Source organism: Muntiacus reevesi, chromosome 6 (assembly GCF_963930625.1).
Source record: "Muntiacus reevesi chromosome 6, mMunRee1.1, whole genome shotgun sequence".
Lineage (NCBI taxonomy): Eukaryota > Metazoa > Chordata > Mammalia > Artiodactyla > Cervidae > Muntiacus > Muntiacus reevesi.
In genome coordinates this window covers 29,388,194-29,400,219 of record NC_089254.1, presented here as the reverse complement: position 1 = coordinate 29,400,219, position 12,026 = coordinate 29,388,194, and the positions used below count along the sequence as shown (strand labels likewise).

General features: G+C 42.5%; 1 protein-coding gene across 2 annotated transcripts in view; it reads left to right on the top strand.

The window, feature by feature from the left end:
* The window catches only part of RAPGEF5 (Rap guanine nucleotide exchange factor 5), a 233,892-nt gene that overhangs the window by 61,093 nt on the left and 160,773 nt on the right, over positions 1 to 12,026 (top strand). For both annotated transcript variants that reach the window (XM_065939593.1, XM_065939594.1), the window contains one exon: positions 5,241 to 5,307. In XM_065939593.1, the coding sequence (XP_065795665.1) occupies positions 5,241 to 5,307 (67 nt within the window). The remainder of the gene's footprint in view (positions 1 to 5,240; positions 5,308 to 12,026) is intronic.

Sequence of the window (12,026 nt, the reverse complement as noted above, 5' to 3'; positions counted from 1 at the left end):
TGGTCATATTCCTACCTCTTTCAGAATTTCCCACTCTTTGTTGTAATCCACACAGTCAAAGTCTTTAGCGTAGTCAATGAAACAGAATAGATGTTTTTCTGGAATTTTCTTGCTTTTTCTATGATCCAACAGATGTTGGCCATTTGATCTCTGGTTCCTCTGCCTTTTCTAAATCCAGCTTGAACATCTGGAAGTCCTTGATTCACATACTGTTGAAGCCTAGCTTAAAAGATTTTGAGCATTACCTTGCTAGCGTGTGAAATGAACACAATAATGTGGTAGTTTGAACATTCTTTGGCATTGCATTTCTTTGGGATTGGAATGAAAACTGACCCTTTCCAGTCCTGTGGCCTCTGCTGAGTTTTCCATATTTTCTGGCATATTGAGTACAGCACTTTCACAGCATCATCTTTTAGGATTTGAAATAACTCAGCTGGAATTCCATCACCTCCACTAGCTTTGTTTGTAGTGATGCTTCGTAAGGCCCACTGGACTTAGCACTCCAAAATGTCTGGCTCTAGGTGAGTGATCACATCATCGTGGTTATCTGGGTCATTAAGATCTTTTTTGTATAGTTCTTCTGTGTATTCTTGCCACCTCTTCTTAACATCTTCTTCCTCTGTTAGGTCCATTACCTAACAGAAACCTGAAGGGTTCTGTCCTTTATTGTGCCCATCTTTGCATGAAATGTTCCCTTGGTATCTCTAATTTTCTTGAAGAGGTCTCTAGTCTTTCCCATTCTGTTGTTTTCCTCTATTTGTTTGCATTGTCCACTCAGAAAGGCTTTCTTATCTCCCCTTGATATTCTTTGGAAGTCTGCTGTAACCAGGAACAAAACAGGCATAAATCTCTATTCCCATGTCTAGGAGGGAAGGACAATTTCATAAATAAACAGATTGATGTCAGTTAACAGTGGAAAACTTTGCACAGATAAAGTAGGAAATGAACAATATAGTAATGGGTCAGGAAAGGCCTCTCCAAGAGGTTAATGTGAGGGAAGAGGCAATGTGCAGTGTTGGGGGAAGTGTTCTAGGCTTGGGGACAGTCAGGGCAAGGCCCAAGACAAGAGCATTGAAGGCAGGGCCAGAGAGACCAAAATAGAGAAAAGAGAGCAAGAGATGGCAGCACTCTAGAGACTTTGACTTTTATTCCAAGAGTGATGAGGAGTCATTTGAGGGTTTTGAGCAGAGGAGGAACATGATCTAACTTACATGTTAACAAGACCACTCTGGCTCTAGGTAAGTGATCTTGTGGCTGGGGCAGCAGTGGTTGGAGTAGAGATGGTGAAAAGTGCTCCAAAGCGAGAGATGCCTCGAAGATAGGATCTGGGGATGGATACAGTGAAGAGACCATAAGGAGGGGGGATCAAAGGTGACTTCTAACTAGAAGGGTGGGGTTGCCAGTAATTAAGGCGGAGAAGCCTGTAGAGAGGCAGGGGTTTGTTTTGTTTTCAGTGCAGACTGAGTGGAATGAAAACGTGTCCTGTTTGACGGCCAGAGGGACAAGGGTAGAGGCGCACTGGCCTTTGCCATTCCCGTGTCCTTACAGCAGCACCCCGAGATACTGCAGGCCTCTCGAACTCACAGAGGCATCTGCCCAGGGCCCTGTAGTGGTGGAGTCACTAAGTCATGTTCGAGTCTTTGCAGTGCCATGGGCTGCAGCATACCAGGCTTCCCTGTTCTTCACTACCTCCTGAAGTTTGCTCAAACTCATGTCCATTGAGTCAGTGTTGCCATCTAACCGTCTCATCCTCTGCTGCTCCCTTCTTCTTTTGCCCTCAATCTTTTGCAGCAGCAGCGTCTTTTTCAATGAGTCGGCTTTTCACATCAGGTGGCCAAAGTATTGGAGCTTCAGCTTTAGCATCAGTCCTTCAGTGAATATTCAGGGTTGATTTCCATTTATATATGTACTGCAACTACTTAATCTGTTCATCTGTCATTGGCCACCTAGGTTGCTTCTATGTCCTCTTGCTACCTCTTGTTAATCTCTTCAGCTTCTGTTAGGTCCTTCCCATATCTGTCCTTTATCATGCCCATCCTTGCATGAAATGTTGCCTTGATATTTCCAATTTTCTTGAAGAGATCTCTAGTCTTTCCCATTGTGTTGTATTGCCCAGAGCCCTAGGATTCGGCATTTCTCTTGGAGGATCATGGGTCAGGCTTGCGCTGTTGCCAGGCAGAGACCTTGAGAAGCGGCCTTAGGAAATCATAAAAGGGACCGCAGTTGGGCCAGAGCTTCCTGCTGGCTCAGACCCTCAGGGATGGGTCTTCCTTCCCGAGGTCACTTCCTTTTCTCTTTCTTTCATCACCGCGTCACTGCCATCACTGCTGAGTCCAACCAGGATTTTCTGTTGCCCTCTCTCTCCAGAGTTTCTCTCTGCCTCCCTTGTTTACTGAGCAGCACAGCCCCCTTAAGATGCAAGTACAGCCTTTCCTTGGTATCTGTGGGGGACTGTTCCCAGGACCTCCATGGGTACTAAAATCCATGGATGCTTGAGTCTCATGTATAAAGTGGCGTGCTACGTGTTACAGGTGGTGAAAGAACCTGTGAAGAAAGATCTTTATTCTCCCATGCCCCTTCTGTTTCATCATCTGTTTTGATCTGATATGTGAGAACCTTATCATCACTGGGTTGCACAAATGGGTATTTACATCATAAAATAATCAGAATTTATCTTATTTTGCAAAAATATGCTTACGAGGGAAAAGGAATCTGGTAATTCTGGGCCTCTTGGCATTGCGCTGGGCAGGGATGCTCGTGGTGAGGAGGGAAGCTGAGTGGGGGAGCATGGTCCTTTTCTCTCCCATCCCCCCGCTTACACACCTCACTGTTTGCCTGCCGCCCACCTCACTCCCCTGCGCCAGGTGCCGTGCAGGTCCTTGTGGGAGCAGGGTGGACCTGGGGCTCCTCAGCAGACAGGAAGTCTTCTGAATCCTCAGGTAGGCAGTGGGAGAGTCCCTGAAGGTGTGGGTCTGGAGAAGAGCAGGACCAGGTCGGGGTTGTAGAAAGAGAACCCTGGCATCAACAGAAGATCAGATACTGGAGGAGAAGCAGAGACAAGCTGGTTAGAAGCTGGTTAAAGTACGTTGTGGAGGTAAAAGCCTCCCAGAGAGGCTTGTGGGGAGGAAAGCAGGAAAGCAGAGAAGAGGAGGATATGGTGATGGAAAGACGAGGAATGACCACAGGGTGACGTGAGGCTGAGTGGTGAGAGGCGCTGGAGTACCACTGAGGGCAGGAGAAGGTCACCGGAAGTTATGTCGAGTCTGAGAGCCTCGTAAGATCCCCATGAGAGTGAAAACAGTGTTCTGAGATTGCCACCTCGAGCCATGCTGAAGGCAGATGGAAGCACAGGGTGAGCTCAGGGAAGATTCAGGGGCTAGAGAAGGACTTGAGAGTTCTTGGTTTAGATTGTGGTGATTGAGGAGATAAAAACGGGACTTGGGCTGGAGGACGGCACTCAGGAGAGCATCACTGTCTCTCTTAGATGTGTTTCCTTGAGAAACGTTTCTGCCAGGGGCATGTTTTGTGCTGGAAGCATGATGAAAGATAGTTTTGCTTGAACAGAGATTAAATTATTTGTCACTGAATTCACAACAGCTTGGCTGTTAATCATTGCATAGCCCCCATCAGTCACACACACTAGAACTTCCCTTGGAGTTTTGAATTCCTTTTGGCAGTTTGTTGAAAATGCATTCACAACAGAATCTGTGTTAATGGGGAATACGTCATGCACATGGACTCATCCTTCAGGTGTCTGCTGGGGGCTGAGCAAGAGATGGCACCACCAGCTGCTCTTCACTGCAGACATCGATGGGGCCTTGAAGTCCTTGGTGGTGCTCTTGTGTCTAATGTTCTCAGCTCCTAATTTCCTCTCAGATCTGTTCTGTCACCCCAGCATAATCTTATAAACCTGCTTTGGTGGCTTAGGTTATAAAGGGTTCCAGTCTCTTCTCAGTGTAACTTCATGTGTATGGAAACCTTGTAAGTAGACCGTTTTAATAGTAAAGCTTATTGTTTGAAATGTTCATTATCAAGGTCATGTTTCAGAGGCGTTGCTGCACCAAGAATTAAAGTTATTGGACAACATGCCTGCACTGCCCCATACCTGTGACCTGCCATTCTTGTAAAGGTGGTAGTTTGTAATTCATTCCTCTGACCTGAAGGGTGGGACATTTTTCCTTTGAAAAGGTTTAGTAACTTTTACAGAAACTGGAAGCCAGTGCCAGAACTGATCCGACTGCTTTTCCTTTCTCGAAGAGCCTCTTCCCAGCTCTCTTAGGAGCCAGGAGAAGCCCTTCTGCCCCGCAAGGCTTGCGCTCAGGCTGGCCCACTGCAGTTTCTGAGATTGAAATCCAACAGTAGACTGTAGTACCATGGTACTGCTCTGCAGAGCAATTACCACCAGCCCCCTCCCCGTCCACAGCGGTGCCGCAAGGAATTGCTTGTGGAAATAGATCTGGGAGATGATCACATATATTCAGTTGGCATTAGTCAGTGTTTTTCCCTTTGACCAGGTCAGGAGAAAGAAATGTAATTTTTATAAGGCTTGTTTGAAGTAGATTTTATGTGTTAGCAGTGTACATTTGTGTGGTAACAATTTTTCATGAATTACATTAGATGATTTTCTAAACAAACTGATATCACACTGTGTAAATGTTGTTTGTCTCCTTAGTTATTTAACACATGCATAATTTTCTTCTCAACTGGGCTGTGGTCTCATAAAAAAGAACACAGTGCTTCTGCTATTGTGATCCATATAATTCCTATCACAGGACAAGGCTTATAATAGACCATTTCCTAATAAATTTGTTTGTCGGCTAGAACTCAGATATAGTAGAAAATTCATGTTTCATATTTTCAGAATCTGGATTTAACGTAGACTGACCAGGAATTTCACTACTTAACCACATTATGTTTACCCTCTGCTAGTTCTCTGTGCATACCCATGTTAGTAAATTTGGTGTGTCAGGATTATCCTTCGATTCATTTGGAGAGCAGTAACAGTCCTCAGGATTTAATTGATGTGTGGGAAGGAGGTTCTTGCTGATTGATTTTGAAGGAATTGTTGGCCTGCCCCAAGTTGTGTTCCTCTCGTATTATTGTCACCATGTTACTCACATAGGTTACTTTCACTAACGTATGAAGCAATAATGCTAATATTTACCCTGTATTCCCCATAACTTGGTGAATAAATTTGAGCAGCCAAAGCTAAAGTGTAATTTATTCTTTGTTTTTCAAAGATCTCATCAGAAAATTGAAGACTCAGAAGAGAGCAGTGATGAAATTCTTGCCCGTCTAACGTCTGCGGTAAGGCCACGCGATTTCCCTGCCCAGGAGTGCAGAAATAATGAGGGGTCTTGGAAGGGAGGCACTGTGGGTAGTGATGTAGGGAGACACTTGCCCTGTGGCTGCTCATCACTGTGGGAGGCCCAAGTCAGGGTGAAAGCAGACAGTGGCATTAACTTGCTCTGCTCTCAGGCGGCCTCTCCTGCAAGATTACAGATGCTGTTGATGGAGAGTTCCCGGAACCTTAGAGGACTTTTTTTTTTTTTTAATACTGTATGACTTAACCTAGGGAAAACTGTGACCTACTGCACAAAAGAGAAAGGACTGTATGTTTCATTAGGAAAGAAAAGACCACCTCAACCAACAGAAGATCAGTTCTTCAGTTTTTAATGTATGGATTACAACATTTTCATTATGTCTTTTAAAGCCATTAATTAGAGTCAGTACTTAACCTGTTGGTTGAGGGACAGCTTAGCCCCTTCTTCCCAGAAGAAGCTGGCCATGGTCGCTAATCATTAAACTCTGGTTGTTGACAGGCTCTAGCAATCCTCTATCACAAAATCTAGCCTTCCCAAAGCTTCTTGAGTGCTTCTTTAAATGTATTGAAAAAATGGTGCTTGCTGAAAATCATGCTGGATTGGGTTATGTATGTGAAATGAAACTGATCTTGTATAGTTTCACACCCCAAGTTTTGGCATCTGGACACAACTTGAAAGTTAAAAGTTGTCTTTCCTACTCTTTTAGAATGTAGCTTAGAAAAGTAATTTTGGCTAAATATAATGATGAGTAGTATAAAACTTCACATGCAATGGAATCTTGATAGTGTGTTAATAAAAAATATTTAACATTACCTTTGCAGTTTAATGGGCTTCCCTAGTAGCTCAGACAAAAGAATCTGCCTATAATGAGACCAGGGTTCAATCCCTGGGTCGGGAAGATCCCCAGGAGAAGGGAATGGCAACGCACTCCAGTATTCTTGCCTGAGAAATCCCATGGACAGAGAAGCCTGGCGGGCTACAGTCCATGAGGTTGCAAAGAGTTGGACTCAACTGAGTGGCTGACACTTCACTTCACTTGCAGTTTAAAGTATTGACCAAAGAGGAGTACCTATGGGTTGCAAAGTCATTAATAGCCATCTGTTTAAAAAAACACCCACCCACTATGTACCAAATACTGTGTTAAACATGGTGTGTTTGTATGTGTGTGTGCACATACCCATATACACATTACACTTCACTACAGCCTTGTGAAATAGGTGGCATTATCTCTGTTTTATAGACATGAAAGCTTCTAGAGGTTAAGTAACTTGTCCAAGGTCACCCATCTAAAAAGGAACAGAGCCAGGATCTAAACTCAGGATTTTCTACTTCTTAGTCATATTCTCCTAATCACTGGGCCTCATTTTAAAAATAATGTAATATAGTAGGTAAGTTTCAGAAGCAGTGAACATGTAAGATGTGGTTCTTACAGCCATACCAGGAAGACAGGCACATTAAGAAGCTAGCTTATAAAACAACCGACAGTTGAGCACCAACAATCATAGTGTATGATGGTAAATCCGAGAACAGTAATAGAGAGCTCGGTTGAAGAGACTGGACTTGAATCAGCATTGAAAGCGGTCAGGCTGTGAGCAGGTAGAGGATGTGTACTCTAGCTGTGGGATTTAATAAAGAAAATTAAAAGACTTTTTGAACAACAGATTAACATGATGTAGACATTTAAGAAAGAGGATGAGTTGGAGATGGGGAGATGGATGAAAATCTAATTTGAGAGGCTGATGAAAACCTAGTTTCTGGTGTATTTTGGGGGAACCACAAGAAAAAGCATAAGGAATTGTTTAAAAATCAGTAGGTCTAGGTAAATGTAGAGGAGGAGCCAAGTAACCAAAGCTGTGAACTTAATGGAAAAGTGATGATACTCTTAGGAAGTTGAATAAAATATACGGAAGGAGAGATGACACAATTTTGGACACGCTGAGTTTGAGGACATAAGGGTGTAAAAATATTCGGGAAACACCTGGAGACGTGAATCTGGAACTCAGAAAGGTCAGGACTAGAGTTATGGGAACCAGTCCAGGTTGTCGATTGAAGAGCAAAGTGGAAGATGCAGTCTTGGGCAGCCCCCAAGATAAGAGGGAGTTAGGGAGCTGAGGCTTAACATTCAACATTCCAAAAACTAAAATCACGGCATCCAATCCCATCACTTCTTGGCAAATAGATGGGGAAGAAATGGAAACAGTGACAGACTTTATTTTCTTGTGCTCCAAAATCACTGCGGACAGTGACTGCAGCCATGAAATTAAAAGACGTTTTCTCCTTGGAAGAAAAGCTATGACAAACCTAGACAGCGTGTGAAAAAGCAGAGACATCACTTTGCAGCAGAGGACTGTCTGGTCAAAGCTATGGTTTTTCCAGTGCTCACATACAGATGTGCGAGCTGGACCATGAAGAACTCTGAGTGCTGAAGAATTGATCCTTTCAAACTGTGGTGCTGGACAAGACTCCTGAGAGTCCCTTGGATAGCGAGGAGATCAAGCCAGTCAATCCTAAAGAAAATCAATCCTGAATATTCATTGGAAGGACTGATGCTGAAGCTGAAGCTCCAGTACTTTGGCCACCTGATGCAAAGAGCCGACTCATTGGAAAAGACCCTGATGCTGGGAAAGACTGAGGGCAGGTGGAGAGAGGGAATGGTTGAATAGCATCACCAACTCAATGAACACGAGTCTGAGCAAACTCTGGGAGATAGTGAAGGACAGGGAACCCTGGTGTGCTGCAGTTCATGGGGTCACAGAGGGTCAGACATGACTTAGCAACTTCACAACAACAAAGGGAGATGAGGAGACTGTGATAAGAAGTGAATATACTTCTTATTGGAAGTGAAAGTTTATACCATAAAAGTAAAATTCAAGAGAACCTCTAGAAAGGAGGGGTGGACAGCAGAGTGATGGTTGTATACTTGTTTGAGGTAATCTTACTGGAAAAAATCTCCAAGCTAAAAGACTGAATAAATTTAGGTAAGGTGCTAGAGTAGAAATGAGAATAAAGGGTATAGGAGGAATAATCATGTCTTCAATTGATAGCTGACCAGCCTGGAATAATGAAACTATCTTTGAACTGAGAATGTAGGCCTTTATTCTTAATTCTTTCAAACAGTATGACCTTGGCCAAATTGAGTGGTGGACTAGACAGTATCTAGGTTCTAAAATTCCTTGGTTCCTTGTATAAGCATTTATGAAGAGACTGTTGTGCTTCCCCACCTCACAGTGTAGTTATTCCTGTTGGCAGTGGTCTGAAGGCTCTGTTACCCAGCTATTAACACCACACAGGATGGGAGATGTTTGCATACATCACTCAAGTGGCAGTTGTCATCTAGCATGACCCTGAAATGCATTAAAGGAAAGCAGAAGTGACATCTGTAGAGTGGAGTTGTTAAAGTGCTCTTCAGAGCTTTTGTGTAATTAGGGGTCATTGGAAGGGGGAGCGCATACTACACTGTGTATTCATCTCTTTTCCCTCAAACTTGGGGGTTTTTATAAATAAGCATTCTTTAAAAAAAAAAATCCCCCTTGTTAAATAGTTTATTTCTTAGTCTCAGCTTAGGTTCATCAGGAAAAAGGTCCTTTCATCTAAAAAATAATATGTAAAATTCTACCCTGGAAGAAAACACAAGTGAGTTTTCATATTAAAGTATCAGGAGAAGGCAGTGTATATAGAAATAAAAATACCTTGATAATTCGGTCAGATTTACAGCTACTAGATTTACACAAACATAAAGAGTAAAAATGTTTCATTTATGTTTCTAGTGAGTTTCAAGAAAGAGCCCCAAGTGCCTGACATCCAAAAACCTAAAGAAGAAAACCTTGTAAGAAGTTTTCAGCTTAAGGAAAAAGGGCATGACTGTAATAGACTCCTCCCATTATATGAACTCTTTTGTCACACCTTGGGCATTATTATCTGAAAATACTTTGGTTTTCCCTGTGTACATCAGGTTTCTGCCTTAACATCTTACCCACCTTTCTAATATCTTCTGACCGAACACATTTTGTTAACCTTAAACCTTCTCTTCTTCATTTCCTCTGAGTCTCTGTTAGTCAGATAAAGCTGGCAGGCTAAAAGGAGCCCATGGATGACACAGTCTGCCACTTTGTACCCTGGAAGTTTTGAGCGTTGTTTTATTTTATCTTTAAACATGAATTCTCCCAGGGTACATGACAAAAAGAGTGTTCAGAATCGATAATACAGCTTTTATATATTTGTTTTACAGTCCAGGATAAACTAGACATAGAGAAGAGCTTTTAGTCAGTAAAATACTCCTTTCAAAGTCATAGTTCTAAGGATGTAAATTTAGGATTTAAGCTAAACTTTGAGGCATTTTCCAGAACTGAGAAGTAACTTGGGCATTATCCGAAGACAGGAAGTGGCAACATGGACATGATTAAAGAGGATATAAAAACTGATTCTGGACTTCAGATCATGCTGCCTTAAAATCAACATCCTAAACAAACCATGTTGGGTTATTTCAGTTACTTCAGGCTAAATTTTCTTGATGTAAATTGTAGAAATATGAAAACACAAACATCCTAGTAAAGTCTGGTGATTTTCATTCACATGGTCCAGTTGTTGACCTGCTGAGGTGATGTGAGCGAGGCAAAATTGTGAATCTAATGTATCAGATGCATGTTTGATGACATGGTTGTATGAGTGGCATTTATGAAAGGGTTGTGGGGGGAGCTGTGATGTGGTCATCTGTGCTGCTTGTCTAGTGAAGTCAGCCATCACTCAGATGGTAAAAGAGAACTGTGCTGAGTGTCCACACTGACCCAGTGATGGTAATGGTGAAGAGTTTGTGGCCGTGTCTTGAGATACGAATTCAAAAGAAAAATAGTGTATAGAATTTAGGAAGAGCAGTCAGAATTGGATGAGAACAGATCTAATAACCGGGGACCATTTAAGTAGGCACTCGTACACCCCCATCAGTTTAGTTGCTCAGTTGTGTCCGACTCTTTGTGACCCCATGGACTGCAGCCTGCCAGGCTTCACTGTCCATCACCGACTCCTGGAGCTTGCTCAAACTCATGTCCATTGAGTCAGTGATGCCACCCAGCCATCTCATCCTCTGTTGTGCCCTTCTCCTCCCTGATGCATTCCCAGCATCAGGGTCTTTTCCAATGAGTCAGCCCTTCGCATCAGGTGGCCAAAGTATTGGAGTTTCAGCTTCAGCATCAGTCCTTCCAATGAATATTCAGGACTGATTTGCTTTAGGATGGACTGGTTGGATCTCCTTGTAGTCCAAGGGACTCTCAGGAGTCTTCTCCAACACCACAGTTCAAAAGCGGTAATACTTCAGTGCACAGATTTCTTTATAGTCCAACTCTCACATACATATATGGCTACTGGAAAAACCATCAGCTTTGACTAGACAGACCTTCGTTGGCAAAGTAATGTCTCTGCTTTTTAATATGCTGTCTAAGTTGGTCATAACGTTTCTTCCAAGGAGCAAGCGTCTTTTAATTTCATGGCTGTGGTCACCATCTGCAGTGATTTTGGAGCCCCAAAAAATAAAGTCTGTCACTGTTTCCGTTGTTTCCCCACCTATTTGCCATGAAGTGATGGGACTGGATGCCATGATCTTTTTTTTGAATGTTGAGTTTTAAGCCAACTTTTTCACTCTCCTCTTTCACTTTCATCAAGAGACTTTTTAGTTCCTCTTCACTTTCTGCCATAAGCGTGGTATCATCTGCATATCTGAGGTTATTGATATTTCTCCCAACAATCTTGATTGAAGCTTGTGCTTCATCCAGCTTGGCATTTAACATGATGTACTCTGCATATAAGTTAAATAAGCAGGGTGATAATATACAACCTTGACGTATTCCTTTCCCATTTTGGAACCAGTCTATTGTTTCATGTTCTGTTCTAACTGTTGCTTCTTGTCCTGCATAGAGATTTCTCAGAGTCAGGTAAGGTGGTCTGGTATTCCCATCTCTTGAAGAATTTTCCACAGTTTGTTGTGAACTGCACAGTCAAAGGCTTTGGCATAATCAGTAAAACAAAAGTAGATGTTTTTGTGGATTTCTCTTGCCTTTTCTGTGATGTTGGCAATTTGATCTCTGGTTCCTCTGCCTTTTCTAAATCCAGCTTGAACATCTGGAAGTTCATGATTCGTGTATTGCTGAAGCCTGACTTGGAGAATTTTGAGCATTACTTCACTAGCGTGTGAGATGAGTGCAATTATGCGGCAGTTTGAACATTCTTTGGCATTGCATTTCTTTGGGATTGGAATGAAAACTGACTTTTTCCAATCCTGTGGCCACTACTGAGTTTTCCAAACTTGCTGGCATATAGAGTGCCTCACTTTCACAGCATCATCTTTTAGGATTTGAAAAAGCTCAACTGGAATTCCATTGCCTCTGCTAGCTTTGTTCATAGTTGATGCTTCTTAAGACCCACTTGATTTCTCATTCCAGGGTGTCTGATTCTAGGCGAGTGATCAACCATTGTGGGTATCTGGGTCATGAAGATCTTTTTTGTATTGTTCTTCTGTGTATTCTTGCCACCTCTTCTTAATATCTGCTTCTGTTAGGACCATACTATTTCTGTTTTCTATTGTGCCCATCTTTGCATGAAATATGTCCTTGGTATTTCTGATTTTCTTGAAGAGATCTCTAGTCTTCCCCATTCTATTGTTTTCCTCTATTTCTTTACACTGATCACTGAGGAAGGTTTTCTTATCTCTCC